The sequence below is a fragment of the Schistocerca nitens genome, chromosome 4 (assembly GCF_023898315.1).
Source record: "Schistocerca nitens isolate TAMUIC-IGC-003100 chromosome 4, iqSchNite1.1, whole genome shotgun sequence".
NCBI lineage: Eukaryota > Metazoa > Arthropoda > Insecta > Orthoptera > Acrididae > Schistocerca > Schistocerca nitens.
Window position 1 is genome coordinate 635,034,168 of NC_064617.1, and position 25,367 is coordinate 635,059,534.

The following is a 25,367-nucleotide window of genomic DNA, read 5'->3' on the forward strand; positions in this document are numbered from 1 at the left end:
AAGGTTCTGAGGATTCCTTGAAGGAATGGGATTACCTTGGCAAACTTTGTATGTAGTATTGTCTGAAATAAGTTGACATATCAGCAGCCTAAGTTTCAGAAGAGAACTTTCACATTATATTAGTGCTTTCTTTTGGAAAACTTTATTGGTGGTTGGTTGCTGATTTATTTTTCATTTAAATGAGTTCTTCTTTCCGGTAATTCCAATGAATGTGATCTGTGATGTCAAGAAATACAATGTAATTGATACAATCATTTAATTGCATAGATGAAAAATCTACTCACTAAGCGGCGACAGAACACACATATAAAAGACTGTTGTAATTGGCAAGCTTTCAGAGCCAGTGGCTTCCTCTGCAGGCAGAAGAGTTGAAGGGGAAGGAAACAGGGCGAAGGAAAAGAACTGGAGAAGTCTAGGAAAATGGTAGCTTTTGGGAAAGTCACCCAGAACCACGGGTCAGGGGAGACTTACTGTACGGGATGAGAAGGAAAGACTGCTTATTGGGGATTACATTGTGTCAGATTTGAAAACCCAAGAACTTATAAGCTGGAAGACACGGTAATATGTAGACAGAAATTACTGCTTAGACATCATGCATGAGTTAATAAGAGTGAAAAGCCAAGTGCATTGTACATAACAGAGGTGGGCGGTGGAAAATAGATGGGATAGACAATGAAATATATAGAAAACTAAAATGGAGTGAAGCAAAGAGTAATTACAGTGAAGAAATGCTGAGGTGGAAAAAATGAAAGTAAATAAGGCCAGATGGGTGGCAACAACCAAGGACATGTTGTAGTGCTAGTTCCCACGTGCAGAGTTCTGAGAAACTGGTGTCTGGGAAAACAATCCAGAGGGTGCACATGGTGGAGCAGATGCCGAGGTCACGAATGTCATGTTGTAGAACATGCCCTGCAACAGGATACTGTGAGCTGTCAGTATACACCCTCTGCCTATGCCCATTCATCCTAACTGATAATTTGGTGGTAGTCATGCCGATGAAGGAGGCCAAACAGTGTTTACATAATAGCTGGTGTATTATATGTGTCATTTCACAGATGGCTCTCCCTTTGATTGTATATGTTTTGCCAGTTACAGGGCTACTATAGGTTGTGGTAGGAGGGTGCATAGGGCAAGTGTTGCATCGGGCACTGTCACAGGGGTAGGAGTCATACGGTAGGGAGATGGGTGCAGAAGGAGTGTGGGGTCTGATAAGAATATTGCAGAGATTGGGAAGGTGATGGAAACATATACTTTCCTTTTTAACACATCACTGTAAAGCAAGACAAAAAAAATAAGCAATGTACAGTACTTCATAAATAAGAAATCAGAACCTAATACAGGAATTGGTGGAAAATAGTAGCCGTTCTGAAACTACACACTCACACTCTGATCTCATGCAACATGAAACTTGTGAAGATTTTATACAAGGAAGAAGCTTTCTGGACACCGCTATTTTACTGTGTGCAAATACAATATCACACAAGAAAATGTTTGTCTTTACAATGAAAAAACACAATAAATAACAGTGAATAGCTACATTACTTAAATAATATGTAATTAACATATTGTTTGTATTTGTTCTTGTACCACACATTTTGAATTGTACTTATATGCTCAGGGGCATTATGAGGTACAGTTTTATACTGATTTTGTTTACATTATAGTTGTTCTTGTGTTCATACCCAACAACATTTTATAAAGTCATAAGCTTCTAGTGAATTAACAAGAACTTGCCAGACTGTTTAATAATATATATAATAGTGTTGTTTGTTAGTCAAGTTGAATGTCTGCTCCGGGCAGTATTATTCTAATGTCTTTGAAGATTGTGAAGACTGATTGTGTAAATTTGTATGTCTGCAGGTGGTACCTGGCTCTCTGGTGACAATAGACCGTGTGTCATCCTCTACGAAAGTTGAAAAATGGCTGGAAAAGAATATTTGTGAAGCTGCATTAGAAGAGTCTTTGCATCCACCTACACCTCCAACAAGATCACGTTCATCATCTACCTCTTCATTTTCATCAAATGATGATTTGCCCTTGCTGTCAGTGTCTCAAAGGCCAGAAGGAGGTGGTATTTTTCCACAGACCTCTCGTGAAATGTATAATACAAACAGTCCTGCCGATCCATATGAGTTTGTATCCAGTCAAGATGTTAGAAAACCAGTAAAACATAGGAAACCTGGGACTAAACCAATAGGAGATGAAACACTTTCACAATTACTGCCTCCCCCGTCAAGTAACCCTATTTCTCAGGATATGTCTGATATGTGTAATTTAACAGTGAATAACACCTTTGATCGTCTGCTGCTTAGTAGCAAGGAAATTCAGAAGCATAAAGAGCCTCCACAGAAAAAAAATTCAGAGAAAGAGTGTACTCTATTTACTTCTCCTCCTTCAGACGATGATGACAACCAACAGTCTGACTACCAGTCTTTCATCGCCACAACTACAGCTATCACCACATTTGCAACTGTTGTCACAACTACAACCACTGCTATCAGTGCTGCATGCACTACCTTTGCCAATTCACCATGCAGATCAGACATTGAGTCACAGCACTTCAAACCTCATGTGTCATCAACTCAAGCAGGCAATGACGCCTCTGCAAGTGACAACAGCATGAAGACTGTACTCCATGTACAGCTGCCCCAGAAATCCAGGGAATCAGAGGCCATCAATGATAAGACAGTTAGAGATTCACAGCTCCTTTGTCAATCAAGAAGTGAGTTGCAAAATGGTAATGATCCGGCATCGTCACAGCACAATTCATCACAGACTGTGAATGACACAGAGGTAATTATTTTGTGGTTACTGACAAACAAACTAATTAGTACTACACAATATAAGGTCTATTTTGCTGTTGACATGCCTCACTCTCTGCCCTCAAAGAGGTCATACATTTTATACATGCCTTACTCTTAAAATTTCTTAAATGCCTTGCTTGTTTATTCAAAAGTGAAATTTGAAGCGTATAATCGTTTTCAACTGGAAAATGTGGTACTTCAAAGCTGCAAGGTAATAATGTAATCACTCGATGACTATGTCAAAAGCATGAGTTTGCGAGCTCTTGTAGCATATGAGTATTTTGTTTTACCAATTGAAGATGCATCCCTTTTATGCCATGTTGCAAATGTCTGTCAGAAATAACACTAAAGGTTTTTATCACAACAGGTTTCACACTGCAGTGTACAGGTTAAACTGCTCATTGCATATAATGTGAAAAAAATGTGTTAGATAATAAGATGTTATTTATCTTTATTGCTGTAATTATGACTATCTACTAAGTACATGCAATGGTATTTTATAATTTTTTGTGTCTGCCAAAACTGAACTCGCTTAATATTACAATCACCCCATTAAGAAATATGTGAGTAATATTCTCAATGCCCCATCCGAAGGAGTTCACTATCATATTAATTATTTGGCACTAGCAGCTTGTTGCTAGTAGTTCATTTGACACATCATGTGTTATAGTTGACACATCACGTGTTGTAGCTGGTTTCCTCTAGAGCACTCATCATCACGTCCGAACAATTCGCGATTGCTAAACTGCCACAACAATTAGTTTACTTCTAATTCCTTGTCCAGTGTTCTTTCTTTGTGTGTTTGGATCCTGAATCCTGGGTCTGACCCTTTTATTTCATATTTCATCACATGTGATAGCCACAGAAAAGACACACACACACACACACACACACACACACACACACACACACACACATATGTACATGTACATGAATGTGCAATGATGCTAACGAAATACACTCATTTCATACACAGCACCAACCAAGCACCAATGTATCCTTCTGCAGAAGACACAATTCAGTGTCATTTATACTTTATTATTGTCATTACAAAGATCGGGCTATAGTAGATAAGATTTGCACGACATTGCATGAAGCCAAATTTTTGAAGGCAATTAATTAATCATCGCAACTGGGAATCCAGAATCGTGAATACAACAGCATTTTGCAGTGTAATGGCATAGTGTCGTGGTTAGCATACAAATCTGACATGTAGAAGGTCGAAGGTTGGAATCTCATCAAATGCAGTGATTTTTTTATTTTTCTAAACCTAATCAGAAGAAATTTTTTTCAGTTAAATGGTTTAAATGTATTTTTTTTTATTTTTAGTATGTTGAATTTTTCATTGGTTGATAATGCACCATCGTGCGCCAGTGAGGATAGTTTCAGGTAATCAGTGACAGTGAGCAATTAGTTTGCTTTTTTTGTTAAAACTGAAATTTTGCTGCAGAAAATGACTACGCAAACAAACATGTTACGAAATTTTTCTGTGTTGTGTTTGCTCATAAAGATTAGCCTTAAATACCGTGAACAAAGCAATTGTGATTTTAGTTCTGCTGCAGATTGTTGATCACAGTTTCCTTGAATACATTGCACATCATGAAACTGTGGTTAGGTTGGAACATGAGCTTAAATTCAGGGCTACAAAACTCGTCATCTGTCAAGTTCAGTCATTGGCCACTTAAAACCAGCTGTTGACAGTGGATCTTGCATTTCCATCATATCTCGTGGTGGCCACTTGCAACATTGCTCAGCATTACCCATTAACTAAATATGTGAAGTGATCTTCCATGTTTGTGTATTGTCTATAACTGAGCTGTAGCCCACAGTGGATGTGACAGCAGTGTAGTGACAAGTGATAGATGTCAGCTATCAAGTAATTTTAATCAGGCTGTAGGTTACTTGGTTGAGGTTCCATGACACAAACAGCCCGATTGAGGTGGTCCCACAGATTCTCGACTGGCCTTCAATCCAGGAAATTTGGTGGCCAAGGGTGTACAGTAAACTCATCCTAGTGCTCTTTGGACCACATGTGTAAACTGCGAGGTGTGTGACATGTTGCTTTGTTCTGCTGGTAGATACCATCATGCCAAGGAAAAACAAACTGCATGTAGGGGTGGACATAGTCCCCAAGAATAGATACATACTTGTGTTGAACCATTGTGCCTTCCAGAATGATGAGATCACCCGGAAAATTCCCTCGACCCTTTCGACGAGTGTTGGGGCAGGGTTTTGCTTTCAGACATTTCATACCTTACATGCCAACAGCCATCTGTCCGATGGAGAATAAAACATGATTCATCTGAAATGGCCACCTGTTGCCACTGGGTGGATCTCCAGTAGCAATATTGGCATGCAGATTCCAGCTTTCGACTCTGATAAACAGCAGTCAGCATAGGAGCTCCTCACTGAATGGTCCTTGAGGAAGTTCTGTTGGTTGCCCCTTAATTCATCCGGACTGTCAATTGACTAATAGTTACAAGTCATTCATCCTCACACATCTCTGTAGCCTCATTCACCCTTGTCATCTATGGCCTGTGATGCACTGACTTTGCCTCAGTGCCATTTTGCCATACTAGGTATACAGGATGTATTAAAAAAAATCATCCAGTTTAAAAAAAAATCATAACTATTATGTTATCAGAGGTATGTGGGTGATCAACCTACTCTTAAAAAGAGCAAATTCTCGGGTTTTACATGGTTTCCGCTAGGTAGCGGCAGTGTGCACCCGCTTCAGTTCTAGTAAAAATGGTGTTGGGAGAACAGAACGCATTTTGTGTTCTACGTTTTGCACAGTGCAGTTCAGTAATAACTCGTCAGCGTGATTTTCGTACTAGGTATGGTGTGGATCCTCATACAGCACAGAGCATTGGACGATGGCTTGAACAATTCCTAGAACTAGATTGTTTGTGTAAAGGCAAATCACCGGGCCATCCACAAGTGACCGACACAGACGTCCTGGTTTCACAAGGAGTGCGCAGAATACCGTTCGCCATGCAGCTCAACACGCCCACCGATGTCCATTTGGCGTGTGTTGTGTTGATGTTTACACATGAAACCATACAAAATTCAGCTACTGCAAGCTCTTTGTGAAGGTGACAAACAACAATGTGTGGAGTTCCGTAATTTCATTCTTGGCAAGATGGAGGATGACAATTTTTGTCCAAATATAGTGTGTAGTGATGAGGCAACATTCCATTTAAATGGAAAGGTGAACCATCATAATGTGAGAATATAGGCTACAGAACTACCACATGAAGTTGTACAGCATGAGAGGGAATCTCCAAAATTTAATGTGTTTTGTGCAGTTTCACGGGAAAAGGTGTATGGTCCATTTTTCTTTGCCAAGAACACTGTTACTGGAAGCACATATCTTGATATGCTTGAGAACTTTCTTTTCCTACTGTTGGAGACTGATTCGAATGACTTTATTTACCAACAGGATGGGGCACCGCCACAGTGGCATCTGGAAGTGCGGTAAGTTTTAAATGAAACTATTACTGAATGATGGATCGGTAGTGCGGGAACAAATGATTCAGCTGTACATTACTGGCCTCCAAAATCACCCTACCTGACTATGAGATTATTTCTTGTGTGGGGTTTATAAACGACTCTGTTTATGTGCCTCTGTTACCGACAACAATGGATGAACTGAGTTATCTCATAACAGCAGCTCTGGAAGTTGTAACTCGAGACAAGCTCGCTGCAGTGTGGGGACAATTTGAGTACCGCATTGACATATGCCATGCATCTCAAGGGGGGCATACTGAACACCTATGGAAAGGTATGAAAAAAGAAACTTTTGGAGTTTCCTGTTCATCAAAACACAAAATCCATTGTTTATGTTTGTTAGTTTCAGAAATATAGACATGCCAAATGGGATGATTCTTTTTGATACATACTGCACTTTAACCATGACGACATTCAAACTGTTTGCAAACTAACTGTTTCAGAAATGCTTCCACCCTTGGTGTGAAAGCCAGTGATCGTGCTGTATTGGATGTCAGGTAAATCACTCAGTTTCTATGTTACAAAAATGACTGCACTGTTTTCCATGTCCCCCAACACATTTTATATACTCTTCACTGCTAGTGCTGCCACCACTGTCTGTGAGTGGTTATTATACCTTGATGTCGAACATGAGAGGTGGTCACGTTAATGTGACTGGATCATGTAACACAGTATTTACAGTGTGAATAGTGGTGTTTTATGCTTGTATGAGTTTTCAATTCATTGTAATGTGACTATCCCTACAGTAATATCCTCTTGCGTACGCCAATGGCAATATTTCGTAATGTTCATGTAATAATATGATCATATGAGTTATATATACATATACATATATTTAGTGAAAATAGTCAAATTTTGACGATATAATGTAGTTGGGCAGATAAAAAACTCTACTCACCAAGCGGCGGCAGAAGAACGTATAATAAAAGGTTTTATGTATACAATCTTTTGCAGCCAGTGGTTCCTTCTTCTGGCAGAAGGGTTGAAGGGGAAGGAAGGGGGGTGAGAACCCCACAGGTCAGGGGAGATTCACCAGACAGGATGAGAAGGAAAGGCTGACTGTTGGGGATTGTACTGGACGAGATTTGAAAACCTGAAAGTGTAAAGCTGGAAGACAGGGTAATATGCAAGACAGATATTACTGCTAAAACGTGCACAAGTTAATAAGAATGAAAAGCTAAGTGAATCGTATGTAATAGAGATTGGAGAGAGATTGTGAAAAATAGACAGGTCAGAAAATGAAAGATGTATGAAACTAAAATGGAGTGAAGAAAGGAGTAGTTACTGTGAAGAATTGCTGAGATGGAAGAAATTAACATAAATTAAGGCTAGGTGGGTGGCAAGAATCAAGGACATGTTGTAGCACTAGTTCCTATCTGCAAAGTTCTGAAAAACTTGTGTCCTTGGGAAGAATCCAGTTGACGTGTCATGTTGTAGAGCATGCTCAGCAACAGGATATTGTGTATGTTGCTGGTATTCTCAATCTCTCGTCTAATGAACTTGCCTCTCCTGAGTTATCTGTATTATCCAGGGGTCTCACTTTTAGCCCTAAACCTGCATTTAATCATGTTGCTTTGCTGAAGGATCTACTTTCCTTCATGCATAATGCCAACTGAAAATATCACTTTGCAACCCAATCATAAAACCTTTCCAACAGCAAACCTTGACTTGAACAGTTACGACAAGGATCTTAACTTGATTCATCACTACTACTTCAAAATCATCCCTTCTAAGCCTTACAAGAATTCCCCACATTCAGCATTGCTTCACAAGCGTTCCTTAGGTCCCTACAACATGACCCTAATCTGTCCTCTGCAAACTCCAGGCTCTGCATTTTCTAAAAGCTGATGACTCCATCATTATCCTCCCAGCAGACAAAGGATCTACCACTGTCGTACTTATGACAGGAGTATGTTAGTGAAGGTCTATGCCGTCTGTCTAACATTTCTGGAGACAACATCTGCCATCAAGATCCCATTTTGTTGTCGAAAGCGCTTTCATATGTAACCGAATTAATTTCCTAATCTACCAAAACTAATTGAATATTACATCTACTGACAAACACTTTGATAAATATGGTTAGCCAGTCTCGTCTGAGTGTCACATCATGTTCGGTGATTCATCGTTCCATAGAATCTTCTTCCAATGTTCCATAGTGTAATGATGGTGGTTTTCACACTTCTTTAAACGAAGTTCCAAATTAGTTCTTGAGGTCGGTGGCTCTCGGGTGACAACTGGAAAACAGATTCATAACGTCACTAGAGGGCTCATTTCGTCTGTGACATCTCTACCTGATGTTTAACGGGAGTCCTATGCAGTAACTGACAAGAGCATATGACTACTCATCCGTAAAATGTGCTTCTTAAATAGTTAATTCCGGATTGCGATTATTCGGGTTAGTTCTTCACTGAAGATTCCACTACACACTAAACACAGTGAACCTGGGGACATGTAGTAGCTCCTGTGAAACCTTGCTGACAAAATTCCAAAGTAGTTGGACCCTCATGATTTATTCATTTCTCTCATCTGAGGCCCTGTAACAGGAATCATGATATTTGGACTTAAAATACTCCCCCCCCCCCCCCCCCCCCAAGTCCGACATTCAATGAGTTTGCCAGAAAATTCTTACAGAAACGAAGATTTTTCCTGTATTGAACAACCACTGGGTAAGAGACTAGCGAGATTTTACGTAAGAGCGTGGTTCTACTTAAGAACTATTGGCGGTTCTCTTTGGAAGCGATTCAAGGGACCAATGTAGGACACGATCCTGAATAGTCGTGGCATCTAATGAATTTCACTTCTGTCATGTGTCAAAGTCCACTCCATAGATGAATGGTCGGCCATGCTGGGAACCCAGGTTTGATTACTGATAGTGCCAGGGATTTTCCTTGCCGGGAGGACTGGTATAGGGTATACACAGCCTCGCTATGCCAATTGAGGAGCTACTTGATTGAGCAGTAGCGGCTCCAAGGTCTGTGAAGCCGGCAAAACTGCCAGGAGTGCGGTGTGCTGACCACACACCTATTCATACCGCGGCCGCATGACACCGAATGGCAGAGGATGACGCGGTGGCCGCTCAACAAGCCTTGGACCTTCAGGGCTGAACGAAGAGCCTCCTGTCAATTTCTTTAAAGATGTGTTGACGCATCGTTGATTACTGCATCTTTCATAGAGTCTAGGATGAAACGTAATCGAATGGTAGACCCATCAGAGATGTGACACGTTTTCTTCTCAAGGTATATTATTCATGCTGATTTCCTGAAAAAAACTATTCCTGCTGATTTCATTTCCTTATTGAAAGCGACCTCATAGGTTTCCATCTTCAGCACAACTTCAAGTGACCTGAATACATCCATAACAAATTTCAATTGAGACAATTCTTTGCTAGTTTTGAAATCTTGTCTCAACAATGGTGGTTGTTGCTTTCATCACAAATCAAGGCCTTCGTCATTCGAAATGAGTGGAGATAGGGTATATTCTTATTTTTGCTTGTGATCGTTGACTTGTACTCAAAACCTAGCTTCTGATAACTGTACAGAACACTTAAAAGTTTCTGCTTAGGCTATCCTGACGAGGACTTCATTATCCTTATCTTGAATACCTTTGTGCTTTCCCAGGTAATGCTTCAAATCATTTTTGAAAGAAACCATCAAAAGCACAAATTTTTTCACAATTTAGCTAATTCGTTTCGGTCAAGGATATCCTGCTATTATAGCACGACGACACTCCTTTGTTCAGCTGTCATCATCATTATTTTATATGACAAGCAATAATTAGAGTAATGGAGAATTGTGAAGGTGGTTCGATGAACTCTCTGCCAGGCACTTAAATGTGATTTGCAGAGTATTGTCGTAGATGTAGCCGTAGATGTGTGATTCTAATTGACCTGCATTCCCTCCTTAAAACCTCAGGCTCCTCGCAAGGACTAACACATCAATCCCTAGAACTTCCTCCCCCCCCCCCTCCCACCTCAACCGTGCTCCCCATCTTTTTTCTTCCTAAGATCCACAAACCCAATCATCCTGGCCATCCCATAGTTGCTGGCTTCAAAGGACCCACAGAACATATGCCTGCCTTAGTTGATCATCACCTGCAACCCATAATACAAAGACTTCCCTTCTATATTAAAGACACCAACCCTTTCCAAGATTGTCTGTAAACTGTGCATGTCCCACACATGTGGCTTGTCACCATTGATGCCACCTCCCTCTATTCCAGCATCCCCCACATACATTGCCTGTCTGCTACTTACCAACTACTACTTCACCTTTGAGGAGCAGTCATACAAATGGATCAGTGGTATGGCCATGGGAACCAGGGTGGCTGCTTCCTGTGCCACCTTTTCATGGTTCGCTTGAAGGGGGCATTCCTGGGATCCATAATCCTTCAGCCTCCGGTTTGGTTTAGATATATTGATGACATCTTTGATGTATGGACTAATGGTGAGGCTGACCTTTGAAAATTCCTGGAATCTCTAAATACATTCTCCCAATTAAATTCCACATGGTCCTATTCCAAATCCCATGCCACTGTTCTTGGTGTTGATCTCTTCCTCACTGAAGGCCAAATACACACTTCTGTCCACATTAAACTTACTAGCAAACAACAGTATTTACATTTTGACAGTTGCCATCCTTTCTATGTCAAACATTCCCTCCCATACAGGCTTGGCATTTGAGGCAAACATATTTGTTCAGATGCAACAAAACATCACGAATCTCACCTATCCGTCACAGAATGTAATTACCCCACCAGCCTAGCTCAAAAGCAGATTTTCTGGGCCATCATATTTAGTCTTGGTACTGCTGACCCCTCCAAAAAGCAACTTCGAAGCACACCATTTGTCACTCAGCATTATCTTGCTCTTGAATGTATTAATGAGCTACTTCGACAACTCCGTGACTTCCTGAAATCATGCCATGAAATGAGGTCTGTTCAGTCAGATTTTGCCCACCATACCTAATCTCCAAATCTCTGGAATGTCCTTGTCAGAACCTATGCCCATCTCCCTACCCAACGGCTCCTACCCCTGTGACTGACTCTTCTGTAGGACTTGGCCTATGCACCCTCCTACCACCACTTATACCAGCCCTGTAACCAGCAAAACATATGCTATCAAAGGGAGAGCCACCTGTGAAATGACGTGTCATATACCAGCTGTTAATGATAACACTGTTCGCCCTTTTCATTGGCATGACTACTACCAAGTTGGCAGTTAGGATGAATGGGCATAGACAGAGGGTGTATACTGTTAACACAAGATATCAAGTTGCAGAACATGCTCTACAACATGACAGTTGTAACCTTGGTGCCTATTTCACCACATGTGCTATCTGGACTTTTCTCTCAGAACTCTGCTGGTGGGAATTAACGCTACAACACATCCTTGGTTCTCGCCACCCACCTGGCCTTAATTTACATTGATTTCTAACATTACTTCACAGTAACTACTCCTTTCTTCACTCTGTTTTTGTTTTCTACATCTTTCATTTTCTGACTTGTCTATTTTTTGCCATCCCCCTCCTGCCTGTATTACATGCATTGCGCTTAGCTTTTCATTCTTATTAACTCGTGCACAATGTTTTAGCAGTAATATCACTCTTGCATATTACCCTGTCTTCCACCTTGAAGCTCTCAGGTTTTCAAATCTCGTCCAGTGCAGTGCCCAATAATCAGTCTTTCCTTCTCATACTGTGTGGTAAATCTCTCTTAACTTGGGGTTCTGGGTGACTATTCCGAACCCTACCCCATTTCCTAACCTCTCCAGTTCTTTTGCCTCATGCCACTTCTTCCCCTTCAACCCTTCTGCTAGGAGGAGGAGCTACTGGCTCCAAAAGCTTGCATACATATAAAAAAATTTTTATGTGTGTATGTCCTGCCGCCGCTTGGTGAGAAGATTTTTCATATGTCTAATGAACATGGGGAATTTTTTACGCAAATATATATGGTTGTCATTGGCAATTGCTACGCATGCAAATATTACTTTTTTTAAATATATCATAGGATACGTGTAATGCTTCTTCTAATTTGTATTACCTCTCTTAGCACAAACCATCTACACCCAAATTATGTTGCCAACCAAAAATTCATTATCCAAACAAACCATCTGCACACTTCATACACACTTAAAAGAACAAAACCATGCGGCCAGTGACATCACACAACCTCTATCAGTGCTACATATTTCTGAAAAAGGCAACTTACTAAACATTTTGGAAGAAATAGAAATTTTCACACATATAACAAAATGTCCTGACATTTTTAAATGGACGGACTAATTTTTTTAAAAAAGGTTTTTGGTTTGTTACCAGAGACAATACAAACTAGAAGTGGTATTATACAGGGTGAGTCACCTAACATTACCGGTGGATAGATTTCGTAAACCACATCAAATACTGATGAATCGATTCCACAGACCGAACGTGAGGAGAGGGTCTAGTGTAATTGGTTAATACAAACCATAAAAAAATGCACGGAAGTATGTTTTTTAACACAAACCTACGTTTTTTTAAATGGAACCCCGTTAGTTTTGTTAGCACATCTGAACATATAAACAAATACATAATCAGTGCCATTTGTTGCATTGTAAAATGTTAATTACATCCGGAGATATTGTAACCTAAAGTTGACGCTTGAGTACCACTCCTCCGCTGTTCGATCGTGTGTATCGGAGAGCACTGAATTACGTAGGGATCCAAAGGGAACGGTGATGGACCTTAGGTACACAAGAGACTGGAACAGCACATTACGTCCACATGCTAACACCTTTTTATTGGTCTTTTTCACTGACGCACATGTACATTACCATGAGGGGTGAGGCACACGTACACACATGGTTTCCGTTTTCAATTACGGAGTGGAATAGAGTGTGTCTCGACATGTCAGGCCAATTGATGTTCAATGTGGTGGCCATCATTTTTTGCAGACAATTGCAGTCTCTGGCGTAATGAATGTCGTACACGCCGCAGTACATCTGGTGTAATGCCGCCACAGGCTGCCACAATACGTTGTTTTATATCCTCTTGGGTTGTAGGCACATCACGGTACACATTCTCCTTTAACGTACCCCACATAAAGAAGTCCAGAGGTGTAAGATCAGGAGAACGGGCTGGCCAATTTATGCGTCCTCCACGTCCTATGAAACGCCCGTCGAACATCCTGTCAAGGGTCAGCCTAGTGTTAATTGCAGAATGTGCAGGTGCACCATCATGCTGATACCACATACGTCGACGCGTTTCCAGTGGGACATTTTCGAGCAACGCTGGCAGATCATTCTGTAGAAACGCGATGTATGTTGCAGCTGTTTGGGCCCCTGCAATGAAGTGAGGACCAATGAGATGGTCGCCAATGATTCCGCACCATACATTTACAGTCCACGGTCGCTGTCGCTCTACCTGTCTGAGCCAGCGAGGATTGTCCACGGACTAGTAATGCATGTTCCGTAGATTCACTGCCCCGTGGTTTGTGAAACCCTCTTCATCGGTAAACAGGTAGAACTGCAACGCATTCTGTGTTAATGCCCATTGACAGAATTGCACTCGATGATTAAAGTCATCACCATGTAATTGCTGATGTAGTGACACATGAAACGGGTGAAAGTGGTGACGATGCAGTATGCGCATGGTCCACCGGCTCTCGCAATGTCCCATGTACTCATATGTGGGTTCATGGCAACAGCAGCTAACACACCAACTGCACCTGCTTCTCCTGTGACGGGCCTGTTACACACCCGTTTGCGTGCTACGACCATACCTGTTGCATACAGTTGGCGGTAGATGTTTTGCAATGTGCGGCACGTTGGATGCTCTCTGTCCGGGTACCGTTCTGCATACACCCTGCAGGCTTCAGCTGCATTTCGTTGACACTCGCCATAGATGAGTATCATCTCCGCCTTTTCAGAGTTCGAATAACCATGGTCACAGTTCCTACAACACTACACTATCACAGACATCTGGTAACACGGTGTACTACAGTTGGTCTGCATGCGGAGACAAATGCAGAATAACAATAGCAGCAAGCGCTACATGCGGACACTGCGGCAGCTAGACCAAACCACAACAGTGCACTACAGACACGGTCGTCATCGTAAACATGTCCCTGCAGATGCTGCTCGCCGACCATGGCCCGTGTTTGTTACAACACGCAACTGAACGTCATAGGTTTCAAGTGTCAACTTTAGGTTACAATATCTCCGGATGTAATTAACATTTTACAATGCAACAAATGGCACTGATTACGTATTTGTTTATATGTTCAGATGTGCTAACAAAACTAACAGGGTTCCATTTAAAAAAAATGTAGGTTTGTGTTAAAAAACATACTTCCGTGCATTTTTGTATGGTTTGTATTAAACAATTACACTAGCCCCTCTCCTCACGTTCGGTCTGTGGAATCGGTTCGTCAGTATTTGATGTGGTTTACGAAATATATCCAGCGGTAACGCTAGGTGACTCACCCTGTATATATTCTATGATCTATATAAAAAAAAAAAAAAAGTCTTTGTGTACACAGAAATTGCCAGTAACAATGTGTCTTCCTTATAGTGATTACATATGTGAATATATAAATCATATAATTGTACAATGGAAAATCCAGGATGGAATAATGGCAATATTATGAAAATGATAGACTTCTTCTCACCATATAGCAGTGATGTTGAGTCGCAGACAGCCTCAACAAAAAGACTATTAAACATGTTAGCTTTTGGCCAGGAGGCCTTCTTCTGAAGTAGACAACATAAACACACACATTCACACAAACACAGCTCTCACACCCATATCCACTGTCTCTGGCTGCTGAGGCCGGACTGCGAGTAACTGTGCATAATGGGAGAAGCAGTCTGGGTGGTGGGGGTAAGGAGGAGGCTGGGGTGAGTAGGAGGAGGGAGAGCAGGATATGGTTGGGGAAAGGTAAAGATCTGTTCATGGGAGGATATAGGGACTCGGACAAGGTAGAGAGAGGAGAGGGCAGCTAGGTGCAGTCCTGAGATTAGATGGAGGGTGGGTTGAGGGTGGAAAAGGAGAGAAGTAAAAAGACTGTGGCTCTGCTTGCATAGTAGAAGGCTGTGTTGTGGAAACAGGGAAGGGTTAGGTGGGCAAAGGACAATGGTTAACGAAGATTGAGGCCAGGAGGGTTACAGCAACGTAGGATAAATTGCAGGGAGATTTTGTATCTGCATAATTCAGAAAACTGGTGTTAGTAGGAAGGATCCAGATGGCACAGACGGTGAAGCAATCATTAAAAAGAAGAATGTTGTGATGGGCAGCGTGTTCAGCAAATGGGGGGGGGGGGGGGGGGGTTCAACTGTTTCTTGGCCACAGTTTGTTGGTGGCCATTAATGCGGAGAGACAGCTTGTTGATGGTCAGGTCCACGTAGAACAAAGCATAGTTGTTGGAGCTTAGCTTGTAGCCCTGCCTTAGATGAGATAAGTGATGCTTGTGACTGAACTGGAGTGGATGATGGTGGGAGGATGTATGGGACAGGTCTTTCAACTAAGCCTATTACAGGAATATGAACCATGAGGCAAGGGGTCGGGAGCAGGGGTTATGTAGGGATGGATGACAATATTGTGTAGGTTCACTGGCTTGTGGAATACCACTGTGGGAGGGGTGGGGAGGATAGGGGGTAGAATGTTCTCATTTCAGGGCACGACGAGAGGTAGTTGAAACCTTGGTGGAGAATGTAGTTCAGTTGCTCCAGTCCTGAGTGGTACCCGAGTGATGAGAGTTATGCTCCTTTGTGGCCAGATCGTGGGACTAGCACGGTGTATACAACCCGGGAGATCCGGGAAAAACCCGGGAATTTTTTCATCTGGGAGAAAACCGGGAAAAACCCGAGATTTTTTTAGAATTCCGGGAATTTTTCGTTGTTTCAATTTTCAGTTAAATTTTTGTAATTCTGACTGGTAAGAATCGATACTGTAACAAAGGATATTACTGTATCCCGCTACTGCAGAATCATACTGCAGCATTAAAACATGAACGAGAGAAAAAAAACGAAAATAAAACTTAAATTGCAAAGGAAATGCGCCATATATAATAACACAGTGCTCGTACAAGCGTCTGTGAACAATAAAATGTGTCAAAGGCTTTCGGAAGACTATGCAATGCTTCATAACAAATTGCCTCCGATGAGCCTGACGTCATAACTGTTTACATTAGACTCATTTAATCAGTAACAAGTGGGCTCATGCACACGGGCAGTTGAGTCGCATATGAGTAGTACCTTCTTCCTCTTCTTGCTACATAAATGTGGCTGTTGGGCGAGTAAGTAGCAGTTGCAGCAACCAGCCACATGGTACCCGGAAAAATTTTACTGGCGCGCCCAAGCTGCCAGATTCACGCATGCGCAGCAGGCCCGGATCTAGTGGGGGGTGGCGGCAAACTGGGGTATTTGAACCGGGCGGCAATTTTGGAGGCAGGGGGAAAATTCATATTCTTGAGGAAAAAAACTTTGTTTCACAAAGCACCTAGCATGCAGCGCACGTCGGTCTATCGATTATTCATATGATTTTGAAACGCTCCCCTGCTGGTTTTTGAACACATTCTAAGTTGATTTCTGAATGAATTATAAGTTCATTTTTGAATGCGCGCATACTGTACGTGATGCCTCTGCCAGGGGAATCCTCGTCACATCTAGAACTAAACTTTCCTGCAAAGGCCTATTTTTGTTTTATCCAGCACACAGTGACAAAATAGACGTTATCAGATCAAGAAACCACACTAGTTTTGGGTACTATTTGCATTAACAGCTTTTTCAGTATTAGACAACGACATTTCTATTTTTCATGTAGCAAAACGTTTGACGAACTTTGATAAGGTAATAGTTCTTTCACAGAAAGGAAAGCACACCATGTAAAGCTGTAGCAAGATTAGACAGAAAAATCGCTAGGACCTAAGGATTGAAGAAATGTGTACTGTCTTGCCTGTCTCTTGTCTTTACTCGTTTTAGGTATCCTGTATTTAATTTTGTCACACAGAAGAGCAAGTTATTAGCTAATAGGCAATAAAGAGTCCAGATTTTCTGAAGAGTTCTTGTTCTCATGGTCACAAATAATCCTATCCAGTATTAATTGCGAGTTTTCTTTTTCTTTCCTTCCTTTTTTAAGTAAGGGGCAAGATGTCAAATTGGGAGCAGGAGAGGCACTACAGGACATTTTAATTTCCACTGTCCTGAAATAGTTTGATGGCATCCGTTACAAAATATACATGTTTGAGTTCCACAGAGCGAAATAAAGTGACGTGCGGTATAAGAATGGTGTTTGAAGAGGCGTGGCACTGCACTACACACTTAAGACCAAATAACGTGTCTTACATTTCCTCGAAGATGTATGTTTTATGTATCAGACTCTTCAGAAAAATGTGTGCTACAAAATGAACTTATTTTTTGAAAAATCTTTTCTTTTAATTTTTGACGTTCTGATGCGCAGAGCAGTCTGAATTATGGGGGGGGGGGTTTAGTCTCCACGTGACCCGTTAACATTTAGTGATTTTTGTGTTTCCTCTTGTCAAATGAAAACAAGATGGTTTTCTGTGGCTGGGAGCTACCAAGTGAATTAAAATACATTCACATAATTACGGAAGGCTAAAATATGTCACTAGTTTCAGATTTTATTTTATTTCCACCTTTCTTACAGTCAAGCATTAATCGCCTTGCAGAACAATAAAATTATTTTTGTTGGTTTGCAAAGAAATTTGGCGCTTAGTAATATTTCCTGCTGAGGCAGTCAATTTATTTGAAACGAAGTGTTTATCTCCAGAGTATAGGCTAATTTCATCTGTTTGCTGTGTTTCAAGTGCACGTTTTCATCTTCTAGCACGTATGGCATTATGCCATAATAAAGAACAAAACATGAGATAATACAGTACTGGTATTCCAAGAAAATTTACGTCCAGAAAACCACATTGAAAGCTTCATATCAGGTCGAGGCCTATCTCATTGGGAATCTAGACATACGAATGTGCACTGTAAGGCGAACTATGCATTTTAGTATGGTTCATGAAATTCCGGAGCTCTTGGAGTATCCTCTGATGTCATGCTTCTTTTATGACACATTAAGATCTTTTAATGTTTTACACGTACGAACTTGCGGGCTTCCTATGTCACCGTAGCTGCGCAAGCGCGGTGACGTCTCTTATCTGGCAACTGCTGAAATGAATCTATTTCTAACAGGTCTCGGGAAAATATTGCGAATTGTTGTCCGAAAAGTGTTATTTTCAAAGTAAATTTCCTTTTACGCAAGATGAACTATGCGTGAGAGTGTACGATGAATTTCTTAAATCACAGAGCGTTTGCTCTCTTTTAAAAATTGACTCTTTGATGACGAGCCATTTAGAAGAATTCCGAGCCCAGAAGATCAGAGATTTGTGTGTGTATCAAAAATTTTACTGGCGTATTTGTGTGACGTATCGTAAAGTGTAACATGCGCTAAACAGATCAACATTATATGTGAAAGCTTACCTTCTCTTGTAGCTTATTAATCTTTGAGACAGATATTATATGCAAAAGCTCTGCTTTTCTTGTAGCAACTGTTGTGGCGTAGTAAGACAACCACGCCACTTGGAAGTAGCCGAAAGGCACGCGTTAACTCACGCAGGCTAGTAGATAGGACTGAAACAGGATACGTAATGAATGCTATAAAGAAAAGTACGTAACTCCTGGAATACTTAACTTTAATCCATCCTTGTGGTACATCGCTCTTGATGATACAAGTGAGACTCTTTAGATACAAGCTATGTAATGCTAATGGCGCCTTGCTAGGTCGTAGCCATTGACTTAGCTGAAGGCTGTTCTAACTATCTGCTCTGCAAATGAGCGAGGCTTCGTCAGTGTGCATCGCTAGCTAAGTCGTCCGTACAACTGGGGCGAGTGCTAGTAAGTCTCTCGAGACCTGCCGTGTGGTGGCACTCGGTCTGCGATCACTGTCAGTGGCGACACGCGGGTCCGACATGTACTAATGGATCGCGGCCGATTTAAAGCTACCACCTAGCAAGTGTGGTGTCTGGCGGTGACACCACATTCCTCCCCCGCAAATCGGCGTACGGTCGTGTTATTAGGCTTCCGCCCGCCGTGGGGAGGACCCCATGTATACGTATGCGACGAGGTGGGGAGCCTAACAACAGGCGAGGCCGTGCCACCCGCACCCTGCCATTCGGTCCGAGGGGAGCTAGGAAACGCCTGAAAACCTAGTTCAGGGTGCACGTCAACATGCGGTGTATGCGCCCGTAGAGATACAGGAGGGGCCGAAGAGTCGACCTCCATGTGGTCGGGGCACCCGACGGGCGAAGACGACATCTGGTCCGGAGCGGGCAAGAGTTCCATGGCGGAGGACATCTCGTCACGGGAAGCGATCGGCGGTGCGTGACCCAGGGAGGCGCCAGGCGGTTGCAGCGACGCGTGCACAGCGGGGGGCGCCAGCGGGGGGCGCCAGCGGGAGAACAGGCGGCGGCACATCGCCATGAGGCAAAATGGAAGGCAGCGTCGGTAACACCTGGGGATGAGGCGAGCCAGTAGATGGGTCCCCAGGGCGCTGACCGGACGGCACCGTCGCTGAAAGCAGACGGGGAGCGGCAGAACCCGAGCGACGACAGAGGCGCAGCTGATTGAGATGCCGACGCACCTCACCAGAGGGCCCCAAAACCAAATACATAGCGCGGCCGAGGCAGCGAAGAATACGCCCCGCGAGCCAACGCTGTGAACCGCGATAGTTGCGATAGAATACAACGTCACCTGGAGCAAAAGCAGGAGTCTGCCGCGGCACAAGAACCTGATGCGGCGGATGCAGCAAAGACATCAAGGTTCGATGAGGACGACCGTGCAACAACTCAGCCGCCGAGCGACCATCTCGGGGCTGAGAGCGATACAAAGACAAAAAGAGCAACAACGCGTCCACCCGAGAATGCGACTCTTTGAACTTCAACATCTGTGACTTGAAAGTCCGGACCAATCGTTCAGCGGCACCGTTCGACTGAGGCGAAAACGGCGCGGATGTCAGATGTTGAATACCATTGGCCGTGCAGAATGACTGAAATTCTGCGGACATGAATTGTGGGCCATGGTCGGAAACAATAGACAGTGGACCTGCAATGCAAAAGATAGCAGACAACGCTTGGATGGTGGCAGATGACGGCGTGGAAGACATCCGGACAACAAAAGGAAAATTACTGAAGGAATCAACTAGAACCAACCATCGAGCATTCCAGAATGGACCAGCAAAATCGATGTGTAATCGTTGCCAAGGGGAAGTGGCTGTCGGCCATGCAAAGAATTTCCGCGGTGGTGCGGATTGTTGTTCGGCACACGCCATGCAAGAAGAGCACATATTCGTAATCGCAGCATCGATTCCGAACCAAGTACAGTGCTGACGAGCAAGTTGTTTCGTTCGCACTATACCCCAATGTCCTTGGTGAAGAAGCCGTAAGACAGAGGACTGTAATGAACGTGGGACCACGACTCTGGACTGATCATTATCAGAACGCAACAACAAAACACCACATCGTACAAAAAGTCTCTCCTTGTGAGCAAAAAATCGGCGAACCAACGGATCCTCGATCCATGACTTTGACAAGGGCCATTGCGTAGCAACAAAACGCAAAACAATAGCAAGGACAGGGTCAGCAGCTGTGGCTGTAGCTACACGACGAAAATCAATCGGAAAAGATTTGACCACGTTATCGGTTTCCGTATCAATGAACATGCAAGCAAGTTCGGGAGAATCGAATGCTTTATCCTCAGCAACAGGCAAACGGGACAACGCATCGGCGTTGCCGTGCGTAGCAGTGGACCGATACAAGATATCGTAGCGGTACTGCGAGAGGAAAATAGACCAGCGAATAAATTTCTGCGCTGTACGTGGAAGTACAGGCTTGTTCGGATGAAAAAGCGATGTCAAAGGTTTGTGGTCGGTGATGATGGTAAAGTGACGACCATACAAGAAATCATGGAACTTAGTAACACCAAATACGAGAGCCAAAGCTTCTTTCTCAATCTGTGAATAATTTCTTTGCGCAGACGAGAGCAATTTCGACGCAAAGGCAATAGGGCGATCAAGCGAGCCATCTTTGTGCACAAGCACAGCACCGATCCCGAAATCCGATGCATCTACCATCAACAAAAGGGGTATCTGGGGATCGAATGGCGTAAGGCAAGTATTAGAAAGCAACGCCGATTTCAAGTGGCGAAAGGCGCGTTCGCATGCCGGCGTCCAGACGAACGGAACACCTTTACGGCGTAAGCGATGAAGCGGAGCTGAAATGGAAGAGGCATTGCGCAGAAAGCGAGGATAATAGTTGATTTTTCCCAGCACACTCTGTAGCTGCTTCAATTCTGCGGCGAAGGCAAGTCTTGTATGGCACGGATGTGCTCTGGACTGGGGTGTATGCCTTGGGCATTGATGACATGTCCCAAATATGGTAAGTCACGAGCAAAAAACACACATTTGTCCTTCCACAAGCGAAGACCATTTTGTCGCAATACCCGAAATAATGTTCGGAGATTTGCTAAATGATCGTCTGCTGTCTTTCCGGAGATCACAATATCGTCCAGATAGTTTGCAGCAGTAGGGACCGACGCACAAACAGTTTGTAAATATTGCTGAAACAATGCAGGGGCGGATGCACACCCGAATGGCAGTCTTTTGAATCGGTACAAACCAAGATGCATGTTAACCACCAAGACGCGCCGGGATTCGGCGTCCACTGGTATTTGCAAGTACGCATCTGCTAGGTCCAATTTCGAAAAGTATTTACCCGGGCACAGTTTATCAAAAAGATCTTCCGGGCGGGGTAAAGGAAAAGTTGCAATCACTAGTTGTGGATTCACAGTTGCCTTGAAGTCCACACAAAGTCTGTTTTCCGGAAGATTTTGGCAAAATTACTAAGGGTGAGGCCCAGAGAGAAGCCTGCACACGTTCAATTACACTGTGTGATTCTAAATCGTGTAACGTTCTTGCGACCTCAGCACGTAATGCGTGGGGAACATTGCGCGCTCTGAAAAATTTCGGTTGCGCGTTTACTTTCAGTTCCAAATGTGCTTTATAGTTCTTAGCACAACCAAGGCCCGGTGCAAAAATGTCTGCAAATTCTTCACATAGACTAGAAACACTGGCTGAAGGCACAGTCTGGTTCACTGATAGGACCTGATTGACTATTGACAAGTGAAACAACTGAAATAAATCTAAACCAAACAAGTTCACTGCAGTAGAAGACCGAAGAACGTAAAATGACACAAGTTTTGTTTGTCCCTTGTATGTTGCAAGAAGAGTGCACTGTCCTAACACAGGGATATGCTGTCCTGAATAACTAGTGAGCTGAACATTTGCGGCACGCAACGGAGATTTGCCCAGTTGTTTGTACGTGTCGTGATTGATCACTGAAACTGCAGCTCCGATATCGAGCTGGAATGGTATCACTTTGCCTTCAAAGTCCACGTCTACAAAAAGTTGATTGTCCTGCTGACGACAAGAGCGACTTTCTCGTGCAATTTGAACGGATACCGGTACAGAAGCACCTGCGACCGGACGAGATTTCCGGCGACGTCGACGCACACTATTTGTGGGACGAACACAGTCACTGGTAGAGAAAGTGGCACTGGGCGGAGTGGAATTAACTACATGAATGTCCATGGGCGAAGGTTCACGAGCCTGATTGTCCATGGTTCGATTCCGGCGCGAAGCAAAGGGCCTGGAATGGTTGTGATTGTCTGATCGGAGCTTTTTGGGGCAAACACTTTGAACATGTCCTTTCGTATGACAGTAAAAGCAAATTGCTTGGCGTGACGGGCAATTGTCACGCAAATGTCTAGTTGCACACCGCGGGCAGGATTTCACTGCATGTGCTCGCTTACGCGGCACACGTGGAGAGCTAGGCGGCAGCTGCGCGGACGAGCGCGAGGGCTGTTTATCGTTCCGTGCAGCGCGCCCGGCGGGCCGGTTAATGTGACACACGGCTGGCGAAGTTTCAAATGATTCCTGAGCAAAGTCAAGTGTGTCTTGCCTATCCAATATGTCTATCACTTGTTGAAGGGAGGGATTAACTAGTTTCAAAATCTGTTCCCGTATACGAACATCAGAAACGTTCTGTGCAATTGCATCACGTACCATTGTATCTGAATAAGGGAGTCCACATTCACACTCAAAAGCACAATCCCTAGTAAGGCCTTGCAATGTTGCAACCCACTCCCTATTAGTCTGACCGGCCGTATGTTTTGTACGAAAGAACGTATACCTTTTTGCAACGACATTTACTGTTTCTTTGAAATAGGCATCTAACGCCGACAAAATTTCTTCGTAGGACAGAGTCGCTACGTCGCGTCGGGGAAACAATTTCACTATCACACGGTACGTCTGCACCCCGACACACGACAAGAAGTGAGGCTGCCGCTCATTACCTTGAATTCTGTAGGCGGCGAGATGAAACCCAAATTGGCGTGACCACTCCGTCCAGGATTCCATGGCCAGGTCAAATGGCCGGAATGGGGGTGCAACAGCATGTTGTTGCTGCGGCAGCGGTGAAGCGGCGGCGGCCGCGTCGTTTTGCATTGCACGTTGACCCTGGACGAGCTGTCCAAGGGCATCCAATAACGCCTGCGTCTGCTGATTCTGCAAGTGATAAAATTCGGACAGTACATCTGGAGAATGTGGCGAAGCCATGACACAAGCAAATTAATACAAACTCTATTGGCTCGTCGCCAACTGTTGTGGCGTAGTAAGACAACCACGCCACTTGGAAGTAGCCGAAAGGCACGCGTTAACTCACGCAGGCTAGTAGATAGGACTGAAACAGGATACGTAATGAATGCTATAAAGAAAAGTACGTAGCTCCTGGAATACTTAACTTTAATCCATCCTTGTGGTACATCGCTCTTGATGATACAAGTGAGACTCTTTAGATACAAGCTATGTAATGCTAATGGCGCCTTGCTAGGTCGTAGCCATTGACTTAGCTGAAGGCTATTCTAACTATCTGCTCTGCAAATGAGCGAGGCTTCGTCAGTGTGCATCGCTAGCTATGTCGTCCGTACAACTGGGGCGAGTGCTAGTAAGTCTCTCGAGACCTGCCGTGTGGTGGCGCTCGGTCTGCGATCACTGTCAGTGGCGACACGCGGGTCCGACATGTACTAATGGACTGCGGCCGATTTAAAGCTACCACCTAGCAAGTGTGGTGTCTGGCGGTGACACCACAGCAACACTATGTATATTAATTTAAACCATTAACGTTTCCTGTGGTGGAATTCGAATTTATACTTTCGTAGTACGAAAATATGCAGCGTACATGTTGGTGCACATCAAAGATCTTTCCAAAACGTGCTTTTTCCCTCTGAGTTTCGTTTTCTAAAGTGCCGGGAAATTCTACGCTGCTGTATAAAACCACATCCCTTCAAAGGATAAGTTTTACAGTTCCGAGGGAAAGTATACTGTAATTTAACATGGAAAAAGTGTATTTTCACCCGGGAGCAATGTATTTTTAACCGGGAGATCCGGGAAAAATCCGGGGATGTTTTTTCCTTGTCCACGTACACACCCTGGACTAGGCAAGATAACCTCATATCCACAGAAAGAACCACAATCTACCCCCTAAAATCTGATCCCAACCTTATTATCCTATCTGCTGGCAAAGGCTCCACCATTGTTTTGAATTGCAAGGACTACCTGGCAGAAGGACTCTCATCTGTAAGCTGTGACTCAACACCTCTGCTATATGGTGAGTAGCAATCTATCATTTTCATAATATTGTTATCTAATCATATTATTACATGAATAATCCTAAGTATTGTCATTGGCATAAACTAGAGTGTGTGCTAGAGAACATAGTAAATATAAGGCATTTGTCTTTTGTGTAATAAAAATACTGCTGATGAAGGACAGTACCTGAAACTAATCCAGTAAAAGAAAATACTAGCAATGAGCAGCTTATATCAAACAATTAATTTACATTACTGAACTGCTAGTGGTAGCCAGTGTTCAGTCATACAATGAAGGATTTCGTGGTTGGTATTTACATCCTTGGCAAGTTTTGTGTGAAGGGCATCAGGCCTTGCCCCAGGGCGTATTTCTC

The 25,367-nt window shown here is 43.2% G+C and overlaps 1 protein-coding gene across 2 annotated transcripts in view; it reads left to right on the forward strand.

Moving 5' to 3' along the window:
- Positions 1–25,367, forward strand: part of LOC126251406 (breast cancer type 1 susceptibility protein homolog) — a 284,502-nt gene that overhangs the window by 100,213 nt on the left and 158,922 nt on the right. For both annotated transcript variants that reach the window (XM_049951814.1, XM_049951815.1), the window contains exon 5: positions 1,861–2,793. In XM_049951814.1, coding sequence (XP_049807771.1) covers positions 1,861–2,793 — 933 coding nt within the window. The remainder of the gene's footprint in view (positions 1–1,860; positions 2,794–25,367) is intronic.